Source organism: Cyclopterus lumpus, chromosome 7 (assembly GCF_009769545.1).
Source record: "Cyclopterus lumpus isolate fCycLum1 chromosome 7, fCycLum1.pri, whole genome shotgun sequence".
Lineage (NCBI taxonomy): Eukaryota > Metazoa > Chordata > Actinopteri > Perciformes > Cyclopteridae > Cyclopterus > Cyclopterus lumpus.
This window is the reverse complement of record NC_046972.1, coordinates 23,252,113-23,274,612: the sequence shown is the minus strand read 5'-3', so window position 1 is coordinate 23,274,612 and position 22,500 is coordinate 23,252,113. Positions and strand designations below refer to the sequence as shown.

At 48.1% G+C, this 22,500-nt stretch overlaps 2 protein-coding genes across 4 annotated transcripts in view; both read right to left on the bottom strand.

Moving 5' to 3' along the window:
• si:rp71-79p20.2 (zinc finger protein 704) overlaps positions 1 to 6,752 on the bottom strand; it is a 29,835-nt gene extending 23,083 nt beyond the window's left edge. For 2 of the 3 annotated variants that reach the window (XR_004609766.1, XM_034537551.1), the window contains exons 1-2: positions 6,181 to 6,727; positions 4,335 to 4,588 (exon numbers count right to left, since the gene is read on the bottom strand). Coding sequence is in view for 2 of the 3 variants with exons in the window: in XM_034537551.1 (XP_034393442.1) it covers positions 4,335 to 4,588; positions 6,181 to 6,495 (569 nt within the window). In the remaining variant the exon portion in view is untranslated. Of the gene's footprint in view, positions 1 to 4,334; positions 4,589 to 6,180 lie in introns of all 3 variants that reach the window. The other variant, XM_034537552.1, reaches the window with a different exon arrangement.
• A 4,679-nt stretch (positions 6,753 to 11,431) lies between these two features.
• On the bottom strand, positions 11,432 to 21,765 carry LOC117734063 (basic salivary proline-rich protein 2). Its single transcript, XM_034538131.1, has 9 exons — positions 21,528 to 21,765; positions 20,305 to 20,359; positions 20,118 to 20,208; positions 19,819 to 19,970; positions 19,459 to 19,701; positions 18,442 to 18,585; positions 17,801 to 17,989; positions 16,341 to 16,475; positions 11,432 to 11,941 (listed from the first exon to the last, which is right to left on the bottom strand). The coding sequence occupies exons 1-9, from the start codon at positions 21,647 to 21,649 to the stop codon at positions 11,444 to 11,446; spliced, it is 1,629 nt and encodes a 542-aa protein (XP_034394022.1). The 5' UTR covers positions 21,650 to 21,765; the 3' UTR covers positions 11,432 to 11,443.
• Positions 21,766 to 22,500: the final 735 nt, after the last annotated feature.

Sequence of the window (22,500 nt, the reverse complement as noted above, 5' to 3'; positions counted from 1 at the left end):
CTCTCTGTTTGCAGTCTGGACTGAATTTCACTGCTCGTCATTAGCAAAACTGGGATGACTTGTGATAAGAGTTGCGCAAGAGACACTGCGCGTGCGTGCGTGCGCGCGCATGTGTGTGTGTGTGTGTGTGTGTATGCAGTGATTGAGAGCCACCGAGGATTTGGATCTGTAAGCTAAACGGATCAATAGAGTCAGAAAATGTTCGCACTGCACAGAGCCGATCAATCGAATCGATCAATCGAATCGATCGCTGCCGTTTTAAGTGTCAAATCGCATCGTCTAAAGCGGTCGGCGCGACCTCAGGAGTTACGGTCTCGAAGATCTCCGTTCTCGTGCTCCGCGGCGGAGATGAGCTCACTTCCCTTTGCAGCATGAAAGCATGGTGGAGTTAGCGAAGCGGCTAACAGCTAACAGCTAACTAACGAGCCGGGCCGTGATGCCGTTGCGTCGTCCTCAGCACATCGCTATCGTGAGAAGCATTTTGTTCGGGTTAATTTTCTTTCCGTATCCGGGGGTTGCACGCGAGCCAGCTGGCAAAGTCGTCCGTCAGCTGCTAGTTAGCTTGCATGCTACACTGGCTGCAGGAAGAAAAAAAAAATTGGCAGTGATGGACGGAGGAAGAGGGGCCGACGTGGCAGCTGCCGTCCGGCGCGAAGAGTCTGGCTGGAAGAACAGAGGGATCGATTGAGGGTCGGAGAGGAAAAGACCGCGGCCTGTTGCGTAGCGTCCGTTAGCGTCCGTTAGCATCCGTTAGCGTACGTTAGCGTACGTTAGCGTCCGTTAGCGAGCGAGCGCTGAAGAGTTTCCTCCCAGAGACGAACGGCGGCCGACCTGCTGCACACGAGAGAGGAACTAAAGCTTTTCATGCAACGGGGAAAGAACATTCCTCCTGGTTCTCCTGCTTACTTATAAAACTCTCCTTCTCCACGGGCATAACTGTGCACACACACACACACACACACACACACACACACACACACACACATACACGCTGCACATATTTCACCAGAGCTGCACCCAAAAAAATACTAAAACGTCGATAATCTAAAGATGGCGTCGAGGTGACCGTGACGACATCTGACGCAATCTTCCAGAGAGCCAGAGATCCTGTGGCGGACGTGCCAGATGCCGCGTCGCGTCCTGATCTGACCCCTGACCCCTAACCCCCCCCCCCCTTCCTCATATGGCTACATTCTATTGAGGGTGATCTTTGACCCCCACCCCTTTAACTGTGTCAGCGCAACAGCTTTGATCTCTTATGTTCTGGATGTGTGAAGACAAGGGAAAAGGATGACTCATCGAACCTATGATGATGACGACGATGAGGATGATGATGAAGAAGATGATGCCGACGTGCTAAAACACATGTTCTATTATCCGAGAAGACGTGGGCTGCTCCCCCTCGAGGTGTCAGCAGTCTGGATGTGGGTTAGACATCCCAGACTGGAGTGGGAGGTGGGGGGTTGAGTAACTGCTCCTCTGACCTTCGACAACTGGCTGTAATGTCTCCTTAGGGAGAGGGGGGTGGGGGGGTGGGTGGACTCTGCTCCAGCCTGCCCTGGTGACTCTTAGACCGAGTTAAAGACTGGGCTGTAATCGTGTTAAAAACAGCCCCCCCCCACCCCCCTCCCAGCCCATGCAGTGGGTTGCTCTGGCGTCTTGTTTATGCCGACTCGGTGCTTTCTATTCAAGTTACCGTACGGTGGTGACAGTGTACCTGACCAAGGACAGATAAGAAGCTCGCCCCCTCCTCCCCCTCCTCCCCCTCTCTATCTCTTATCAGTTCGTCAGGACAGTTTTTGTGTAAATTCAAGCTGGTCTTTGTTACGTTATCAGTGTGAGAGGTCAGGGTGAGAGAGAGAGAGAGAGAGAGAGAGAATCAGCAAGGAGGGTGGGAGTGTTGATATTAAATGTGCACTGCAGCAGTTCGGATTCATTCAAAATCAACTTGATTTGAACTTTGAATTAAATTCAAATTTCTCAGAAAACCCGATGTGAAATATTTGGGGGAATGTCTTTTTTTTTCTTTTTTTTTTTTAAGATGACTTTTTTCGTCGCATAAGTGTCCAAGTAGTCGGTGTTTAGCTGGAAATATTATATTTTTTTCTCCATAATCTTACAGCGAGTCGTGTTTATGTATTATTATTTTGTTAATTACCGGAGAAAAATAAATGTGTTATGTATAAACATCGGTCTGCAGAAATACACAAAAAAAGTACATTGTGCCTGCAGCGCTCCATAGGCCACGCCCACTTCAGGTGTTGCCCAGGCTTGTCAAAAAAGGACAGTGACCTACTTAACTCTCAAGACAAGGTGTGAATAGCACGGTGTCGCAATGTGTGTGTGTGTGTGTGTGTGTGTGTGTGTGAGAAATAATACACAACTGATATATTGATCGACTAAATACACACAGAGAGGTGAGCGACAGCTTTATAGCTCAGCTGTCTTTAAACATATTTAATCTTGTAACAACGGGCGTAAAAGCTTAAGGGGAAAAATGCAGAATAAGAAGGAGGAAGAGGAAGAAGAGGAGAAGGAGGAGGAGGAAGAGGAGGTGGAGAAGGAGGAGAAGGAGGAGGCGGAAGAGGAGGTGGAGAAGGAGGAGAAGGAGGAGGCGGAAGAGGAGGTGGAGGAAGAGCTCAGTGTAACATACAATTATTTATTTTTAGTATATAGTATTTTTTATATATACATATATAAAAAATAGCGAAATATATATACACACACACATGTATATACACATATATGATTTATTTATATATATATATATATATATATATATACACATACAGAGATTTAGCTCCTCCCCTTTCTCTTGTTTTTGACTATTTTGTCATGAAGTGTACATTTGGAAGCGGCTAAGCAGAGTATAATGACCATATTTATATACTGTATATATAGTATATAATGGGATCATTTCAACGAGCATCATATACTGAATACTGAAGAGAGAGAGAGAGAGAGAGAGAGAGAGAGAGAGAGAGAGAGAGAGAGCCTCTTTGATGACTCCGGGGAGTTGATCATAAAAGGTCAGCGGAGGAGGCCTGGCTAATACGACCACGCGGTTACGCAACACGTTACGCAACCTCTCTCTGTGTAGTGTCAGCTTGTTTTTGTTAGGGAGCGGCGTGAAGGCGAGGTAGCCATCAACGCGCCAGAGAGACTCGTCCAGGACCCGGATCCCGGGTCACTTGGTAGAGTGCATCGTGCTCGGTCTTGCGTGTGTCCCCCCCCCCCCCCCCCCCCCCCCCCCCGTCCCCCCACGCCCTGAGACACCACGCCCTCTTGTCACACATGACCAGCGGAACGTGAATTTTCGCGTGAAATCTGTTTTGTTGACAAACTGCATATTGTAATAATCCACCTGTGCAAGATAGAATCATTTCTAAAAGTCCTTGTGTTTCTAATGCAGAGTTTTGTTTTTTTTTGGGGGGGGGGGGGGGGGCTTTATTGTGCCGCCACCGGGCGTTGTGTAAACGCCGTCGTGGGCGGTAACCAGCAGCATGTGTGAAACGAAGGGAAGCTGCAATCGGTTACGTAATCGACCCCGCTGCACTCGACCGGAGCCCGGGTGCATCTTCTGCATCTGTTTATGTTTTTTTTGCTTAAAGAGTAACAACAACAAAAAAACTTCCTGAGCACAAATGTGCATGTTTCTGTGTGTTTAAAAAAAAGTATGCAAAAAGCTATAAAAAGAAAAGCCACTGCGTTGCATATGAAAACATTGAAGAAGAAAAAAAAAAAAAAAACACACTCAGCGTATACACGGCTTCCTGTCTGCACAACACACACCGATGCATCCACTGGCCCGGCTCGTCATAAGAGGCACATATTTATTTTATTAAAACAACAACAAAAACAACCTGTTGACATCCAAGTCCTTTTTTATAATGTTTAAAAGTAGGAGTGTGTTTGTTTTTTTCTTTTTCTTTTTTGGAGCCGTGCATCTCTGCAAAAAACTACCGCCTAGTCGGTTCGAGGTCAAACGCGACGGAGCTGGCCTGTAAAAATAGGAAAGTGTGTCGCAATACGCCGTAAAAAAAAACAAAACAAATTGAGACCGTAAACGGATGCTTTTAAAACAAGAATAATACCGGCGCACCCCCCCACACAATTTAGAGGAATACGCCGTTCACGTGACCCATATAAAAATTCAGAATAATGTCATAATGTCACCTGATGCACCGATAAACAACAACACCATAAACAACACCAACACACCGGGTAACTATCTCCCTCCCCTTCGTCTCCAGGTCCCGGCTCTCTCCGGGCACCATTTCCAAAACTCTCCTGGAGGGAGCTAGTCAGTGGATCGTCATCCATCCTCTCCGTACCTGTTTCTGGGGACGGGGATGTGGGAGGAAGGGAGGGGTTGCCTCTCCGTCGGCGGTGCGATCCGCCCCTGTTGTGCCGCCCTGAAGTTGTTGTTGTTGTTGTTGGTCGGCTCCGCCTGCTTCCCTGGGTTCCTGATGTCCAAGTGCACGAAGCCGACCGGCGACTGCACGCCGTTTACGGCCGGGCAGTGAGTCGGACTGGCCCTCTTCAAGACCCCGGAGGAACCCGCGTCTCTGTGGTCCCCGAGGCCGGTCTGGAAGGATGAAGAAACACACTAAACGTCAAACGCACGCGTTGAAGCCTGTTGTGTAATTCATACACCTGTGTTTGTTTTAGGGGTTCAAATATCGGGGTCGCGCCTCACCGATTAATGCTGTAAACAGCGTCCATCTTGACTGTATTGACCCACTGACTTTTGTTGTATGTGAACTTTCTTATCTCTCAATAAAAAATGTTTTTTTTTTTTTTTAAATTGGCTTGATGCCAAAACAGGATCCAGGTATTTTATACATAAAGTCTATTAAAAAAATATATTTTTATAATAATAAGATGAATGGGCATTGATTTCTTTTGTTTGCTTCTTTTATTTTATTTCTGAACAGTCAAAAAGCTAAAGATTTATTTTCTTTTTGGTCACATTTGATTTATTACGATAAAAGTCATTTCAAATCTCAATTACCATAAAAATAAGATAAAATTATCCTCTATTAGGACATTTACAGCTGCACAGTGGATAGTGCAAAAAAAAAAAGAAGATAAAAACAAGTCTAATAAATACATAATCACACAGTAATAGTATAATATTTTTTTATTTTAATTTTAAAATATTATATAGTCGCACAGTGTATAGAAAATCACGTTATAGCATGTTTTTTGTACCATAAATTATTAGTCTAAATTAAATAACCACAGGGCAACGCCTACTTTTATATATATATTCTTATCACCCAGACTAAACCCATTTGTTATCTAATCCACAGCAAAAGCAGGTGTGGCAATTCACCACCTGTGCATATTTCACAAGGCATCGGGTCAATCAGTAACCGACATGAATGCTTTAACTTGACCCTTCAAACAAAGTGAGTGCGAACAAATGAAAAAAATAAAATGAAAAATAAAACGATTTAAAAGTAAAACAATCTGCAAGAGAAAAAAAAGAAAAGAAAAACGCTGCATAAAAACACCTAAAAACATGTTTATTAAAAAAAAAAAGGACCATTATTAGCCCGACGGCGGGTGAAGCCCTCACCGTAGCTCCACCCAACAGTTATGGGGGGGGAGGAGGGGGGGGGAGAAGGCCGGTAGTTTGAAACCCCCCCCCTCCTCCTCCCTCCTCCTCCCTCACCCCCCTCCTCCCTCCTCCCTCCTCCGCCTTTTTTTTTCTTTCTGTAAACTTTGCACACAGGATGAGCCGCCATTTAAAGCGGTCTGGTTATCACGTTGTTAGTACACCAACGAGTTGGGGAAATACAAAAAGATGCAACAAACAACAACAACAACAACAAAGTGGTTTAAGAGCAACACAATAAATACTTCTCTTTTTTTATACACACTATATATATATATATATATATATATATATATATATATATATATATATATATATAAATAAAAGTAGGCTCGGTGTGAGAAAATAAACGCAACAGCGGCGCGCGAGAGCTGTCAAAACTCACGCGCTTTAATGACGTGACGTCGTGAGCTGGAGGGGGGTGTGGGGGGGGGGGGGGGTCTTGTTGCGTTTAAAACTTTGGGCGAACAGTTCACTTTACCGGCTAATAAAATAAAATACAAAATATGCACAAAAAATAAAAAATAAATAAAACGGATTAAACGTCCGGCACTTACTTTTTCCACGCAGTGAGAGATCCGTCCGCTCCCTCGCGGGGAGGTGCGCTCGCCTTTCACCTCCTCTTTCTTCTTCTTCTCCTTCTTCTCCTTCTCCTCGCCGCCGCCGCCGCCGCCGTCCATTCGGCATTGGTAAAAAACGGGCCCGCGCGTAAACACCGGCACGGGGCCGCCACCGTGCTCCACCCGGCTGTCGCGCAGCACTGAGCGGCCCGCCCGGCAGTGGAAAGCCGCTCCGACGACCATCGACCCGACCGACGCCGGCTGCTGCTGCTGCGGCTGCGGCTGCGGCTCCAGAACCAACCCGGTGTCCATGTTTCAGACTACAGAAAGAAAACCAGCTCTCTACAGGTTTGAGTGCAACATTCGGGAGTTTGGATACATTTATATCCGGATTGTCGCCGAGTTTTCTGAACTCCGGTTTTTTTTTCTTTTTCTAGTCTACGTGTTCAAAAGTTTGCCACCGCCACCCACCCAGGATATCCAAAAAGCCGCCCGGTTACAGTGGGGGGATACAATGTTGTTTTGCCTCTTTCCTCCAAAAAGAATGCCACGCCCACCTCTGCTTCGATCCCTATTGGTCAACCGCGTACATAAACATTACACTTTGGCACGCGTCCACTGCGAGGAGGCCGCTGATTGGCTAGTTTGACTGTGTCGCTATCACGGGGGATCTTTTTAATTTAATTTTTCTTTATTTTTTGCCCCCCCTCTCCTCCCTCCCTCCAATGTGGGCGGGCCGGGAGGAGGCGTGTCCTCACAGTTCACCGGCCGGTGTCTGCAGTCGACGAGCCGGTCTGCGAGGAGAAAAACAAACACGGGCTGCAAGGCCGCAAGAAGGAAACGGCGCATTTAGGTTTTTATTTTATTTTTATTTTTGCAACGCAAAGAAGAGTCAACGGATCGTGTTTTTTTTGTTGTTTTTTTTACTTTATTAATTAAATTAGTTAAATAACAATCTTTATTAGAATCGTTTGTTTCTGGACACCGTACAGCAAAAACAAACAAACATGCAGTCCAAGAAAGTAGTCCTGCAGTAAATGCGGAGGTTTATGAAGCACGGTTCAGTTGTGTGTGCCAAAGAGGTGCGTGTGCGTGTCGACTCAAGGTGGACAAAATAATGGAGACACTCTACTTCTGCACTGCATTGCATTGTTTTTGTTTCCTCTTTTTTGTGTGTACACAATACACTAACTGTACTTTTTTTTATTTATTTACTAAACTTTTATAATAAGCCTATAGACACGTTATTTTACCTATGCTGTTTTTACAACTATTATTAAAAATAACTTTTTGTTTTCTTTGTACTTTGTACTGAATGTCTCTTCATCTAATCTATTCTAAAATATAATATATATATTATATAATATATATATATATATATATTATAATATTATAATATATATATATATTATATATTAAATATATTATATATAATAAATATATACTATATATATATATATATATATATCAACGCAGTAAAACAGGCAAAAAAACACACCAACACACGTTATAATGTGCCACTTTATTAGAAAAGTAAAAACTCACTTTAATATTTTATGAAGGTTAATATAAAACATTACAATCTTTTGCATATCTGCACTGTCACACTATACTTTATTATATTCATTGTTTTTTTTGTTTTTTAAACTAAACCCTGTGCTTTAAGAAACATACAACATTGGCCAAACAGCTGCATCGGCCCGTAATTATGAAGACAGATTAACAACCAGCGTCTGTATTTCTGCAACGTGTCTGTGATAACCATCTTCTTTTTTTTTAGTTTTGTTTTTTTCGTCTCCACAAATATACTGTATACTGTATGTTACATCGGAACAACATCGGAACAGCAACAGAGTATTATTTTTTTTTACACATTTACATCATCGTACTTTATTTGTTTGTGCAGTGAACATCCGTCTCGATCAGTGTGTTTTTGTTTTTTACTGGAACAGTGTTCAACAAAATATATATATGTATATATATATATATTTATATATCAGATCAGTGCTTTCTCTTGGGATAAAGAAAATGTGACACATAAAGTGACAGCCAGAGCAAAACTAAATTATTAAGGATTAATAGCCAGCATTGTCTAAAGGAAGCCTCAACAGCTGTTGGACATTTCTCATATCGGACAGTAGCTGAGCTGTTGGTGCATTGTTGATATCAAACCCCCCGCCCCCCCCCCCCCCCCCCCACCCCCACCCAACAGTTATGGAGAGGTCAGTGACGGTTGTTGGAGGATGAACACAGCTTGTGTGGGAGGGGGGGGTATGCAAGGGGTGACCAAGTGTGCTTCATCCCCCTGAAACTGTAAACACACATCCTAATGTTGCTCTGTGTGTGTGTGTGTGTGTGTGAGGGTCCTTCAGGGGGGGGGGGGTCCGTGTCCATTTTGCAGAGATCCTCGTCCATCTTTTATATATCCGAGCTGTTCTTCTTCTCTCCCTCCTCACCTCTGTTGAGCTTTCCTGCTCCCCCAGAGCGGAGGATAAACAACGCTCTGCTCTCCCAGAGCCCCCCCCCCCCCCCATACCCTCCTTCAAGTTGCTGCTTTTGGAAAAGAAAAGAACCCCCCCCCCCCTCTCCATGAATGCTGCTTTTAGAAAAAAAAGGGGGGGGGGGGGGGGGGGGGGTTAAAAAACAAAAAGCACAACAGAAAAAAAAGATTAACAAGAGATCAATAAGTACCACGATATTTTTTTGTTTTCATCTCTCGTGTATCAAAGCATGCACTTTTTTACTTTTTCTTTTTTTTGGATCAAGCAGGAAAAATAATTTGACACCAACAACATAAACGTACAGTTTTCATGGCAGTGGCATGAGCTATAGAACCAATGGTGTTCTGTTAGTAGGTAAGAAAAAAATAAAATACAGTGCGTTAAAATACAGAGTGCAAAGTTTTGTTTTTACATATACTCTCCGACGCATCTTCTTCATTTTTTCTGTTTTATTTACGTCGCTAACCTTTTTGTCAACCCGTCTTCTCATCTTTACTTTTATTATCGCCTTATTTATTTATGTACCCCCAAGGCTACATGGGAATAGACATTGTTTGTAATGCCAGGGATCTCAGTGCAGAGGCTGGAGGGAGGGTGGGGGAGGGGTGTGTGTGGGGGGGGGGGGGGGGGGGGGGGTACCTTCCAAAGGACCCTCGGTTTATTATCCCAGCCCCCAGACTCGAGTCTGACCTTGGGGGAAACGCCCTTTACGGCGTCTTAACGCGCCAACGAAGGCAAACGCTTCCCTTCGGCGGTCCAGTGCAACATTTTATAATAATGACCATGAAATCAGACGTTTACGCCGCATTAACTCTTTCACTTCCTTAATTAAAAATTACAGTAAAAGTACCGCATTGTGAAACCCGTCACCCGTATCAGTCGGGGGGGGGGGGGGGGGGGGAACCCGCTCGAGAACCCTGACCCGATCGCTTCACCCCTAGCAAGGATCATCCAAGTACACTCTGAGAGATAACGGTGCTCACCAGAGAACCTCATGGGGTTCAAGACATTTTGGTTTGAGGTCGAAGCTTCAATGAAAAGATCCACCTGGAACCCAACGTGAAGGGTTCCGCTTAGAACCATCCGTGAAAGGTTGCACCCAGAACCCCATCTGAGATGTTCAACCCAGGACTATCTGGAGGTTGTATCCAGAACATTTCTACATTCTAAGGGAGCGTATAAGAACCCACCAAGGGGTTTTTTACCTAGAACCCAACATAAAGGGTTACACTGAGAACCATCTGTGAAAGGTTCCACCCAGAACCCCATATGAGATGTTCAACCCAGGACTCTCTAGAGGTAGTATCCAGAACATTTCTACGTTCTAAGGGTGCGAACAAGAACCCACCACAAGGGTTTTACCTAGAACCCAACATAAAGGGTTACACTGAGAACCATCGGTAAAAGGTTCCACCCAGAACCCCCTATGAGATGTTCTAAAGAGAACACTTCTGTGGGGAAATTGTTTCACCCAGGACTCTCTAGAGGTTATATCCAGAACATTGCCACATTATAAGGGTGCAAACAAGGTTATTTGACCGAGAACCTTTTAATAGTCCAAGGGTTTCATCTGGAACCGTTCCCTGGGATTCTACCATGAACCCTTACAAAGAGTTTAATCTAAAACCAGCCCAGGGGGCTCTACGGAGAACCATTGTGTATTCCAAGGATTTCATTTAGAACCTAACCGATAACCCATGAATATCCCATGGTTATGATCTAGAACCCACCCAGGGGGCTCTATTGAGAACCCTTATATATTCCATATGTTTAATCTAGAACCCAACCAGGGGGGTCCTACAGGGAACCTTTTAATATTCCAATGTTTTCATACAGAACCCTAAAGGGTCGGGGCTGACGTGGTTCCGGATTGCAGGCGTTCTCTTTTAACAGCAAAGCTTTCAACAATCTTTGGAGAAATCGTCCAATCGGAGCGCGGATCGTTGATAGTTTGAACAACGTTCACGAGTTATTGATCACCGTTATTGATAATTGATGATCAGTTTTGGGGGAACGTTGACGGCACTTTAGGGACTGCCGTCGGCCCGGCAACCGGCCAGTGGGCTCAGAGAACCTGTTTCAGATGTTTGCTGAAGGGGAGCTGAAGTACCGCAAATCTCTGTGACATCCATCTGCTTTTATTACATAAGTCTCCCCACGGTGAGGCGCGCGCATGTGTGTGTGTGTGTGTGTGTGTGTGTGTGTGTGTATGTGTGTGTGTGTGTGGGTGACAATAGCTAACAGTGTGCCTCATATACATACAATATTCCTTGCTACTACTATTTTCAGATGTGTAATTGCACAATGCATGCACATACTTTTTTATTCATATATATATATATATATATATATATATATATATATATATATATATATGAATGTGTGTGTATATATATATTAAAGTGTGTTCTTCTCCGGTTACACCAGATACAGTGTTCATATAAAAATAAAGATATTATGGAAAACGATGCACAGACAAGTGATGATGGTCAGTGACACAGTAGGTTGAAGATTCCAGTTTTCTCATCTTTTGTTAAAACTTATTTTGGTCCACATTCGGGGCTGGATCAGGGCCTCGGTCCTGGTCCTGGTTCTGAAGCACAGACCAATGGAGGGTGAAGTCTGAACCTGGATGAAGACCCTGTTTGCACCTGATGTCGTGACACAATGGATCCTCGTGACGTTTGTCTGCATATGGGGGGTGGGGGGGGGCCTCGTATCCCATGGCCGTTCGGGACTCCGGTGGGTTCTGGGCCCGGCTACAGGCCGGTGACGTACATCTCCATCCCGTCGTTGAAGGTGAAGATGGTGGTGGTGCTGGAGCTGTTGGCCCCTTGTTTCACATCGCTGATGGTCTCATAGAAGTTTTCCCCGCCGGGCGGGCCTCTGGCGGGCGGGGCGGGGGGTCCTGAGCCCTGAGGCGGCGCAGGTACCGCCTGCTGCTGCTGCTGAGGGGTCTGCTTCTTCCTCTTCAGAGTGGCAGAACCCCCGGCCGCGGCGTTATTGGCCGCCGCCTGCTCCCGCTTGCGGTGGCCGTCGATGGTGGCGTACGCCGGGTCGGGCTCCGCGGTCCAGAGCCGGTCCCCCACCGGCTCGTAGCAGGGCTCCTCCTGGGAGCGCGCCTGGCCCTGCTGGACGCCTCGGCCCCGCCCCCGGGAGCCCCCGCCGAAGGAGCGCGGGAGGGTCTTCGATCCGTTGTTTTCCATCGGTGGCTTCTTCTTCTGGGTTTTGCACACGATGGAGTAGGTGTCTGCAATCTGAGGACACACACAGGGGGAGTACATGTCCGTTGAGAAGGAGGCCATTGCAATATTTATATATTTGTCTGAGGCGACGCCCCCTAAAACTATTGCCGCATTACAGTTTTTCTCCATTGAATAAACACAACAATTCGTCGTCACCGATCCCTTCTACCCGGCCAATAAACCGCTTATGATTCTGTTTAAGGACTAAAGAATACATTATTACTTGACTAACACTCATACGATTCTATGGCCAAAATGGATTAGTTGATTCGATTAAAATAAAGAAATAAAGAAATAAGTCGTGTGTTGTCAATAAATGTGCTCGTAAGCTTCTTGGAAAATACGTCATTATCATTTAATAAATGACAAACAGACTAAAGAAGTCTTTAGATCAAAAAGTAACAAAGAGGGCGCCGCCTGAGTCTCGACTATGAGTATAAGCAGACTTATATTCAGGTACCGATTCCCGTCTGCATGCATCTCAGTTATAAACGTGTGAAAGTGAGAGAACACACTGCTTTAATGCAGCGTGGTCGGCGTGTGCGTGTGCGTGCTCTGGGCTGTAACCCGACCCATCTGGACGGGGCGGGATAAGACAGAGTAAACTGTGTTATCGGACGGTTTGAGGTCTCGGCAGAGTGACAGACTGTTGGCTCCGCGGTGGACGGACCTGTTAAAATGTCACCGCAACTGCTGTGGAGTTGGAACAGCAGGGCGCGGGGTGAAAGCCCTGGTCCGCGGCCCGCGGTGGGACTTTGCTCGCGCTATCGCTTGCTTTGAAAGAGGCCCCGCTGTGATGCGCATGTGTGTGTGCGTGCACATTCCGGTATCTGCGTGTGTGTGTGCGTGCACATTCCGGTATCTGCGTGTGTGTGCGCGTGCACATTCCGGTATCTGCGTGTGTGTGTGCGTGCACATTCCGGTATCTGCGTGTGTGTGTGCGTGCACATTCCGGTATCTGCGTGTGTGTGCGCGTGCACATTCCGGTATCTGCGTGTGTGTGCGCGTGCACATTCCGGTATCTGCGTGTGTGTGCGCGTGCACATTCCGGTATCTGCGTGTGTGTGCGCGTGCACATTCCGGTATCTGCGTGTGTGTGTGCGTGCACATTCCGGTATCTGCATGTGTGTGTACGTGCACATTCCGGTATCTGCATGTGTGTGCGCGTGCACATTCCGGTATCCGCATGTGTGTGCGCGTGCACATTCTGGTATCCGCATGTGTGTGCATGCATATTACGGTACATGCATGTGTGTGTGCATGCACACTACAGGACATGCGAGTGTGCATGCACATTATGCTACCTGCATGTGTGTGCATCTACATTACGGCACATACGTGTGCATGCACATTACGGTACCTGCGTGTGTGTGCATGCACATTACGGTACATACGTGTGTGTGCATGCACATTACGGTACCTGCGTGTGTGTGTGCATGCACAGTACGGTACCTGCGTGTGCGTGCACATTACGGCACTTGTGTGTGTGTGCATGCACACTACAGGACATGCGAGTGTGCATGCACATTATGCTACCTGCGTGTGTGTGTGCATGCTCACTGTACATTATGTGTGGGGTCTAGCGGGGGAATGAACCTGGAGCGGTGACCTCTGACCTCCACAAGGGGAACAGGAGAGCAGGAGGATTGTGGGACATGTTCAATGTTTATCTTCAGTGTTCACACCCAGACCAGCAGCCCTGCTCTAGTGGCCCGAATGACACTGGCTGTGCAAACACACACACTCTCTCTCTCTCTCTCTCTCTCTCTCACACACACACAAACACACACACAGATAAGCCTTTTTCCACTCCCCGAAAAACCTGTTGTCTAGTACCAGAAAGTATAAGAAAGTATAGACGGACATTCTGTGCAAACACTACGACTCTCATTGTTAATCTCTCTCTCTCTCTCTCTCTCTCTCTCTGACCTTAATTGACCCACATATGCCACCTTTTTTTTGATAAAAAAGAGACCCTGGCATACATGCAACAAGTGTGTGTGCACAGTGTCCGTGCGCATGCGCGTGCGTTTGCAGCTCTGTGCAGCAGAGGAAGGAAGTCACTAGACGATGGGGATTTTCTGAACTGGGCTGCAGCTGTTGAGGAAGCCTGTGCATTGTGCGTGTGTGTGTGTGTGTGTGTGTGTGTGTGTGTGCGCGTGTCTCCCCCCCTCCCCCTCCGCCCCTCTGCGCCGCTTTCTGTTGCGTCTCCTTATGATTCTACTTCAGCTTTCCAGAAGTGGCTTCTTTTTTTAAAAAATGTATAAATGTATCAGCACGCGCTGATTATTCGTGAGGTTAAAACGCATCGAGCACGCGCACGAGCTTATGAATAAGCAAATATGGCGCACGCCTCCAAAGCCGCCCGACGTTCATCTGGCTTTTCTGGTGCAACGTGATTGGCTGCGGAAGGCAGCGCCTCCTCGTCGCCACGAGAAAAACAAAAAGAAAAGGGGGGAGCGGAGCAGAAGGAGGAGAGGGGGAGGAGGAGAGGAGGAGGAGGAGAGGAGGAGATTTGGGTTGGGTGAGTGGAAATTCAACACCTCCCCGACCAACTCCAGAGGATATGAAGTATATTCGGGCATGTCGGGGCGGCAGAAGAGTCACCAGTGGAAAAACACAGCGAGAAAGAGTTAATAATAAATAAATAAATGAAAAGGAAGAGAAAGAGAAAGAGAGAGAAAAAGAGGAAAGAAAGTTTTGAAAGTGAGAAATGGAGATTGCAGCATGAAGTCAAGGCCAAGGGGGGGGGGGGAGGTGGGGGAGGGGGGGGGGGGGGGTTAACCCTTTAATCTCTTGGGCTCAACGCCGACCGAGAAGAGGAACTCAGCAACACATTAAAAACGGCTCCTTTACTCAAACGCTGCATATTAAGAAATATAAAATAAACCTATTAGATCCCCCCCCCCCCCCCCCCCCCCTCCCCTCTCTGACTTGTTAACCACGAGCTTCAGTCATGAATAATAAACCAATAAAGTTATGGACGTGGCGATGAGACTCGTAAAGGTGATAATGAAAAAGAGAAGCTAATTATAGACAGCGGTTCATCTCAGGGACACGCCTCCAATCTGCTGAGATTGACAGGCCTCAAGTTCCCCAACTGCTTGTGACTCTGAGTATGTTATTGTAATATTTATGATGAGGGGAGGGGGAGGTCATTTGGAGGTCAGTGGGGGGGGGGGGGGGGGGGGGGGGGGGGGAGCTGACCTTTAACAAACCTCTATAGTATTTGAATTCTGCATATCGTGTTATAAATATGTTGCATAGCAACCAGCCCTGCAGAGGAGGAGGAGGGAACTTCTTTTTTTGCAACCAGAGGAGTCGCCCCCTGGTGGTCTGGAGAGAGAATGCAGCTTTAACACACGAAGCACAGACTTCTATACAACCAGAGGAGTCGCCCCCTGGTGGTCAGGAGAGAGAATGCAGCTTTAACACACGAAGCACAGACTTCTATACAACCAGAGGAGTCGCCCCCTGGTGGTCAGGAGAGAGAATGCAGCTTTAACACACGAAGCACAGACTTCTATACAACCAGAGGAGTCGCCCCCTGGTGGTCAGGAGAGAGAATGCAGCTTTAACACATGAAGCACAGACTTCTATACAACCAGAGGAGTCGCCCCCTGGTGGTCAGGAGAGAGAATGCAGCTTTAACACATGAAGCACAGACTTCTATACAACCAGAGGAGTCGCCCCCTGGTGGTCAGGAGAGAGAATGCAGCTTTAACACATGAAGCACAGACTTCTATACAACCAGAGGAGTCGCCCCCTGGTGGTCAGGAGAGAGAATGCAGCTTTAACACATGAAGCACAGACTTCTATACAACCAGAGGAGTCGCCCCCTGGTGGTCAGGAGAGAGAATGCAGCTTTAACACATGAAGCATAGACTTCTATACAGCCAGGGGTTATGCACACACCGCAGCAACAAGTCCACAAGTTGGACAGCACATCACTACACATTTTATTTGACTGTCGCCCAGAGCAGCCATCTTGGATTTCGGACTCCTTTTTTCACCTTCTAGAGGCACGTTTTAAAAAAAAGTTTCCAGGGTAGAGAGGCCCTTCATCCAAAACTCACTGATGAGTTTGTGTGATGGAGACGGGGTAGACGAGTGGGAGATTTGGGTCAAGGTTCAGCCAGGGGGATGGGAGGAGGGAGGAGGAGGGAGGAGGAGGGAGGAGGAGGAGAGGGAGGAGGACGGGGGAGGAGGAGGAGGAGGAGAGGGAGGCTGGAGCCATGTAACGTAACCTCTGGCTGTAAGCAGAAACCTCGTATGACAGGCGGGTCACAGGCGGTGGTGTTATGACGGCCCCCCCCCCCCCCCCCCCTCTAACAGTAAACATAGCAGTCACAAATCAGACACACACACTCACACACACACACACACACACACACACACACACGTGTCCTACCTCCTTTGCGGTCGGGGGCAACGGGTGCGCCTGCAGGCTGTCTGCGCGCAGCGGGGGCGGGTGCAAGGTGATGATCTCCTCTTCCTCCGGAGGCTTCCAGATGTACTGCTCCCCGTTGCCCATGAACACCGCCTCCTGGCACACAAGGCCAAACAATTATGACCCGGAAGTCTCAGAAAAATCACAGAATCAAACTGATTACATTTCCCCCGGAGTCGGCATCATTTTAAAAGCTGAATTACTCCGATTGGCTCGTGCCGTGCGAGTGTCGAGGAAGGCCGACCACAAGAGTTTTTTAAAAATCAATTCCTTCTCCGAGTCTGCGGCCATCTTTTTCCCACAAGGAGATGAAGTGATGACAGGCGGGCGACGATCCAACGTTAGCCCCATTTCACTGGTTTCATTGTGTGTGAGGGAAGGAAATATTTTCACGAAATTATAAAACCTCAGACTTATCACAATTTATTTATTTAAGTTCTTCTGATTGTACTTTTTGTACTGGTGATTGAGAACCAATTAGGAACCAATTAGACAGAATGTGGTGCTGCACATGCGACATGATTAAAGGATAATTAAACTTTCATACGCTCCTCCTGTGCAGCGAGAGTGAGTCACACGGAGGAAATGGCTTCAATATGTGAACATTGGTTATGCCCTCGCTGGCTGCTGGCTACCTGTTGGCCCTTTTCAGATAGACACACACACACACACACACACGCACGCACACGCACCCACACACACACACACACACACACACACACACAGAGGCCGGTTGGCCGCCTGCCAGGCTCTTACATAATCCATCCTTCCACTCTTTACTCTGGCCGCTAACACCGTGCTGCTCACACACACACACACGCGCACACACACACACACGCGCACACACACACACACACACACACAACATGCGCTGACAACCACAGCCAAGATTAAATTGTTTAATGAAGCGTTTCAAACGACTTAAATCTAGAAAAGACAAAGTCACCTGTTTAACGCTGTGCCATGCACACACACACACACACACACACACACACACACACACACACACACACACGCCCACGCCCACACACACATGGATGTGTGTGACAGCGAACCCACAGGAAAGGCCGCTCACCATCCGATCATTGTTCCCTCCCTGAAATGCGGCGGCCTTGACTATTCACAAACACGTCGACGCGCTGCGGCTCTATTCAAAATAATAAAAACCTTTAAATATGAAAAGTTAACCAGGTGGGTTTGGATCGTGTACCTTTCATAAATAATTTTATTCAAACACACACTTGACTCTCTGTGATGCCAGTAAAACGTCTGGTTAAACACCCACGGGCTTGTTTCTGTTTGGGGACAGCGCCCTCTGCTGGCGGACAGGCGGAAGTGCATCTTTCTGGGTAAACGTGGCCTTGAGCTCCATCCAGATGTGTGTGTGTGTGTGTGTGTTTCCAGACGTGTGTGTTTCTCACCTTTGGGAAGGAGTGCAGGTGGAAGGGCTCCGGTCCTTTGCGATGCAGCGGAGGAGGAGGAGGAGCAGGAGGAGCAGGAGGAGCAGGAGGAGGAGGAGCAGCGGAGGGCGAGTCGCCCACGCTGGACTGGCTGTCGGACTGACTGTCGGCCCCGTTGCTGTTGTCCTTCCTGGTGGTGGTCTTGTCGACCTTGAGGTCAAACATGGCTTTCAGTTAGAAGAGCACATCATTCCTACGAGCCTATGAGAAGGACTTTAAACTCAAATATTGTAATGATGCAGTTTGGGATATTTTTGGATGCCCTTTTTTAATTTATTTTTATTTTTCTGAGTACAGTTTTGTTGTGCAAACTGCTCCACTCAAAGTTGGTGTTAAACTACTAACGAGTTATCCGAACTTTTCAACATCCCCTTCGCCAACTACATTGGAGAAAATAAATAAAAAAACTCCCCACAAACAACCTTCTTTAGTTGCCATGGATACGTCACCCGTCGCACCTGATAAAACACATCCCATCCCATCGAATCTAATCTGAAAAACACGAGGTGACGTCATCCCTCACTCCTTGTCTGATGACGTCACGTGACAGTGAGGACAGTTTATTTGTTGTATATTTTCAATCAACACTAATATTGCGTTACCTTTCTGAACCTGCGTAAGGAGGCGTACTCAGCAGGCGTCGGCTCCTGGGCGGCGAGGGAGGTGACAGAAGACAGAGGGGACCCGTTGACGCCGTTACTTCTTCCTGCCGGCGGCCCGTTGATGGCGCCGTTCCCTCGGTCGCCCTGTGAGGGGGAAACTTTGTTGTAGTCTTTTAGCCTTAGACGGCTGCTGCTGCAGCTCTTTAACACACAAGACAAGAGCTGAGGGGGCACGAATAAATTACTGTTGAACTCAATATTAGATCAATGTGGATCTCACAATAGACAAAAAGGGCTGTGAACGGGTTCCTCCTGAAGGACAGAGGTTCTACCCAGAGGTATTGTTTTTTTTAACGGTTCTTTGTGAGACTAAGGGTTCCATTGTGCTGCATTACATCAGCACTGGCCCTTTAGGGTTCTACTCGAAACTAGAGAAGTGTTCTACATGGAACCCTCAGGGTGTGTTCTAGATCAGGATTCTATAAAAGGGTTCTCTCAATAGGCACACTTGGGTTGGGTTCTACAAAGAGGTTCTTGGTAGAGCCCCTAAGGGTGGGTTCTATAAAAGGGTTCTTCGTAGGCCCCTCCTGGTTTGGGTTCTAAAAACAGGTTCTTGAAAGAGCCAACTGGGTCGGTTCTATGAAAAGGGTTCTCAGTAGGCCTGCCTGGTTAAGGTTCTAGCAACAGGTTCTTGGTAGAGCCACCTGGGTCGGTTCTATGAAAAGGGTTCTCGGTAGAACCCACTGGGAAAGTTCTTAGAAGGTGAATACAACATCCCGGGATGATTCTAGGTGGAACCATTACACCAAAGAAGGGTTCTCTGTAGAACATCACATAGGTTTTGTTTTGCATAGAACCTTTCACAGATGGTTCTACGTATCGCCCTTTACATTGACTTCTCCTCCCACAGGGTTCCAGGTCACCTATTTGAGGACCTAAGCCGAAGAACCCCGTCTGGTTCAAGTTACCAGAGCGCAGGTTCTGCGTATTTGGACCGTGTGTTGTGTGTGTACGTACGTTCACGTTCAGGGCGGGGGGGCTGTGGGCGGCTCTGACTGAAGCCGGCGTGCTGTTCGACGTGGGCGGGGGGCCCTTGGGGGCCGGGGGGCCCTTGGTGGCCGGGGGGCCCTTGGGGGCCGGGGGGCCCTTGGTGGCCAGGGGGCCCTTGGGGGCCACGGGGTCACCTTCCCGGACCCCCACGCTCTCATAAAGGCCGTCATCCAGGCAGCGGGTGGGGGTGGCGGTGTTCCGTATGCCCACCTCGGTGTAGGTGTGGTCTCTAGCCTCCCCTCCACCTCCACCTCCACCTCCTCCTCCTCCTCCTCCCACCACACCGCCTCCTCCTCCTCCCCCTCCTCCACCTCCTCCCCCGTCTCCCCCCGGCTCCCCTCCTCCCCCCTGGCTCGACCCCTGGGGACTGGTGGGGATCTGGGGGAGCTGGCGCCCGTGGGACGGCCTCAGGTCGGTCTGGGAGCGCCGGCTGTGGAGGAGCAGGAGGTCCATGCTGGCCGGCCGGCTCTTGCCAACAGCTGCACAGGGAGGAAAGGAGGAAGAGGAGGAGGAGGAAGAAGAGGAGGATGAGGAAGAAAGAATGAAATCGTTAGAGGGGGGGGGGGGGGGGGGGGGGGGGTGCAGATCAGGGTTCGTGCACCGTGACATCGGCGGCCGTCACTCACAGTTTCCGTTGCAGGGGAAGCGGTTGATCTCGTGCAGCCGGGTGTCCGACTTGCTCATGGAGTTCAGTTTGGGGTGTCGAAGGGAACCCTGCTGTCACACGTCGGCACAAGTTAGCGCACGTTAGCGCACGTACGTGCACCTGTTCATGTAACAGGTAAACCGGGAGAAAACGAAAGCATGTCTCACCATATTCACAGACGTCCCCTTCTCTCCGGCCGGCGGGTGCTTGCTCTTGCTCTTTCTGAGGGAACACACAGAGAGACCGTCGGCATCGGGCTCGCGGCTCGGAGGGGACAAAGGAAAGTCCTGATCATCGCTTCCTAGTTTCCTCTACTTTACCTATACCCTCTGGAAGACGTCTATATCCAGACACATTTAAAGGGACAGTACCCCCCACCCCCAATTTTCTTTTTTAATAAACTAAATCCTCTGCACCTTTAGTGCTGTTTACGATGTGAGAAGAAAGTAGTTCCGACACGAGACTGCGTACAACGGGTTCTTCGGTAACCGGGTCGCGATCACAAGGAAAAGATGGGATGGGAGGATTGATTTGGGGGTGTACTGTTCCTTTAAGGTTTAAAAATAAAATGACACGGAGGGATTAAGACGCATCTAAAGAATCAAAACTGAGATTTTACGGAAGATAAACGAGCTGTGATCCTGAGGGGCGTTTCATTGATTAGTCGATAGGAGGACATCAATAACGCAGCAGGTGTGTGTGTGTGTGTGTGTGTGTGTGTATGTGTGTGTGTCCGTTTGAACACTGCGACATTACGACACACACATTTCATTTCTTTGAATCTTAGTGATTTTTTAATTTTATTTATTTCTTTTTTTTCCACGACCTGAGCCGGTTTGACATTTCTCTACATCCTTATCTGTGTATCCCATGGCAACCGAGTCACAGCGAGGCCTCTGATTGGTCCCTGAGGGTTCTGAAGAAGAGGAGAGAAAAAGAAAAAAAAAACCACACACACACACAGCCATGGACACACACACGCACACACACATACACACCCATGGACGCACACACACGCACACACACACACACACACACACACGCACACACACACAAACGCATACACACTCACACACTCGCCCACTCGCACAAATACACGAAAGCACGCACACACATTCTCACTCACACACGCACAAACAAATGCACGCACACACACACACACACGCACACCACACACACACACACACACTCAAACCACACACACACACACACACACACACCACACGCACACACACACACACAATCGCACACACACACACTGCTCTGACTATGGCCCTGGTCTCCTCGGTGTCCTGTAAACATCATGTCATCTCATCTGTGTGTGTGTGTGTGTGTATTTGTGCGTGTGTGTGGGGGGGGTGGGGGTGGAGTCACGTGACCGTCCTCTCACCTCTGGCAGCCGACGCAGACGAGGACGATGAGGATGGTGACCACGAAGGCGGACGCCGCTGCGATGGCGCCCAGGAGCAGCAGGTTCTGGTAGGTCAGCCCTTCACTCGTGTCCTCGTCCATGGCACCCGGCTGCCTGGCGCTCCCCTCCTTCACGCGACCGCTCGAGGCTCAAACGCCCGGCACGCCCGGCACGCCACGCGGACGCTTCGGATTATGAATGAAGAAAAAAAAGAAAAGAAGAAAAAAAAATACCTGCAGAGACGAAAAAAAGAAAGAAAAACATGTGAGTGGCATGAGAGACGCAAGAAAAGGAGGAAGTGAGAGTGAGAAAAGCTGTGTGTGTGTGTGTGGAGGTGTGTGTGTGTGTGTGTGTGAGTGTGGAGGTGGGTGTGTGTGTGTGTGTGTGTGTGTGTGTGTGAGTGTGGAGGTGGGTGTGTGTGTGTGTGTGTGTGAGTGTGGAGGTGGGTGTGTGTGTGTGTGTGAGTGTGGAGGTGGGTGTGTGTGTGTGTGTGTGTGTGTGAGTGTGGAGGTGTGTGTGTGTGTGTGTGTGTGTGTGAGTGTGGAGGTGTGTGTGTGTGTGTGTGTGTGTGTGTGGAGGTGGGTGTGTGTGTGTGTGTGTGTGTGTGTGTGTGAGTGTGGAGGTGGGTGTGTGTGCGTGTGTGTGTGAGTGTGGAGGTGTGTGTGTGTGTGTGTAGCTGTGTGTGTGGGTACAAGTGTGTGTGTGTGGAAACGTCTATGTGTGTGTGTGTATATTTGTGTATGTATGTGTGCAGGTGTGTGTATGTGTGTGTGTCTGTGGGTGAATGAGTGTGTCTATGAGTGTGTGTGTGTGTGTGTGTTTGTGTGTAAGCGTCTATGTCTATGTGTGTGCGTGTATGTGTGTGTATGTATGTGTGTGTGTGTGTATATTTGTGTATGTATGTGTGTGTGTGTGTGTGTGTGTGTATTTGTGTATGTGTGTGTGTGTGTGT

Excerpts from the sequence above, each read along its gene's own strand:
- LOC117734063 (XM_034538131.1), bottom strand. The coding sequence starts at position 21,649 with ATGGACGAGGACACGAGTGAAGGGCTGACCTACCAGAACCTGCTGCTC. Across the intron at positions 20,360-21,527 it reads GTCTGCGTCGGCTGCCAGAG|AAAGAGCAAGAGCAAGCACC; the intron begins GTGAGAGGACGG and ends GTGTTCCCTCAG. Across the intron at positions 11,942-16,340 it reads TGCCCCCGACCGCAAAGGAG|ATTGCAGACACCTACTCCAT; the intron begins GTAGGACACGTG and ends GTGTGTCCTCAG.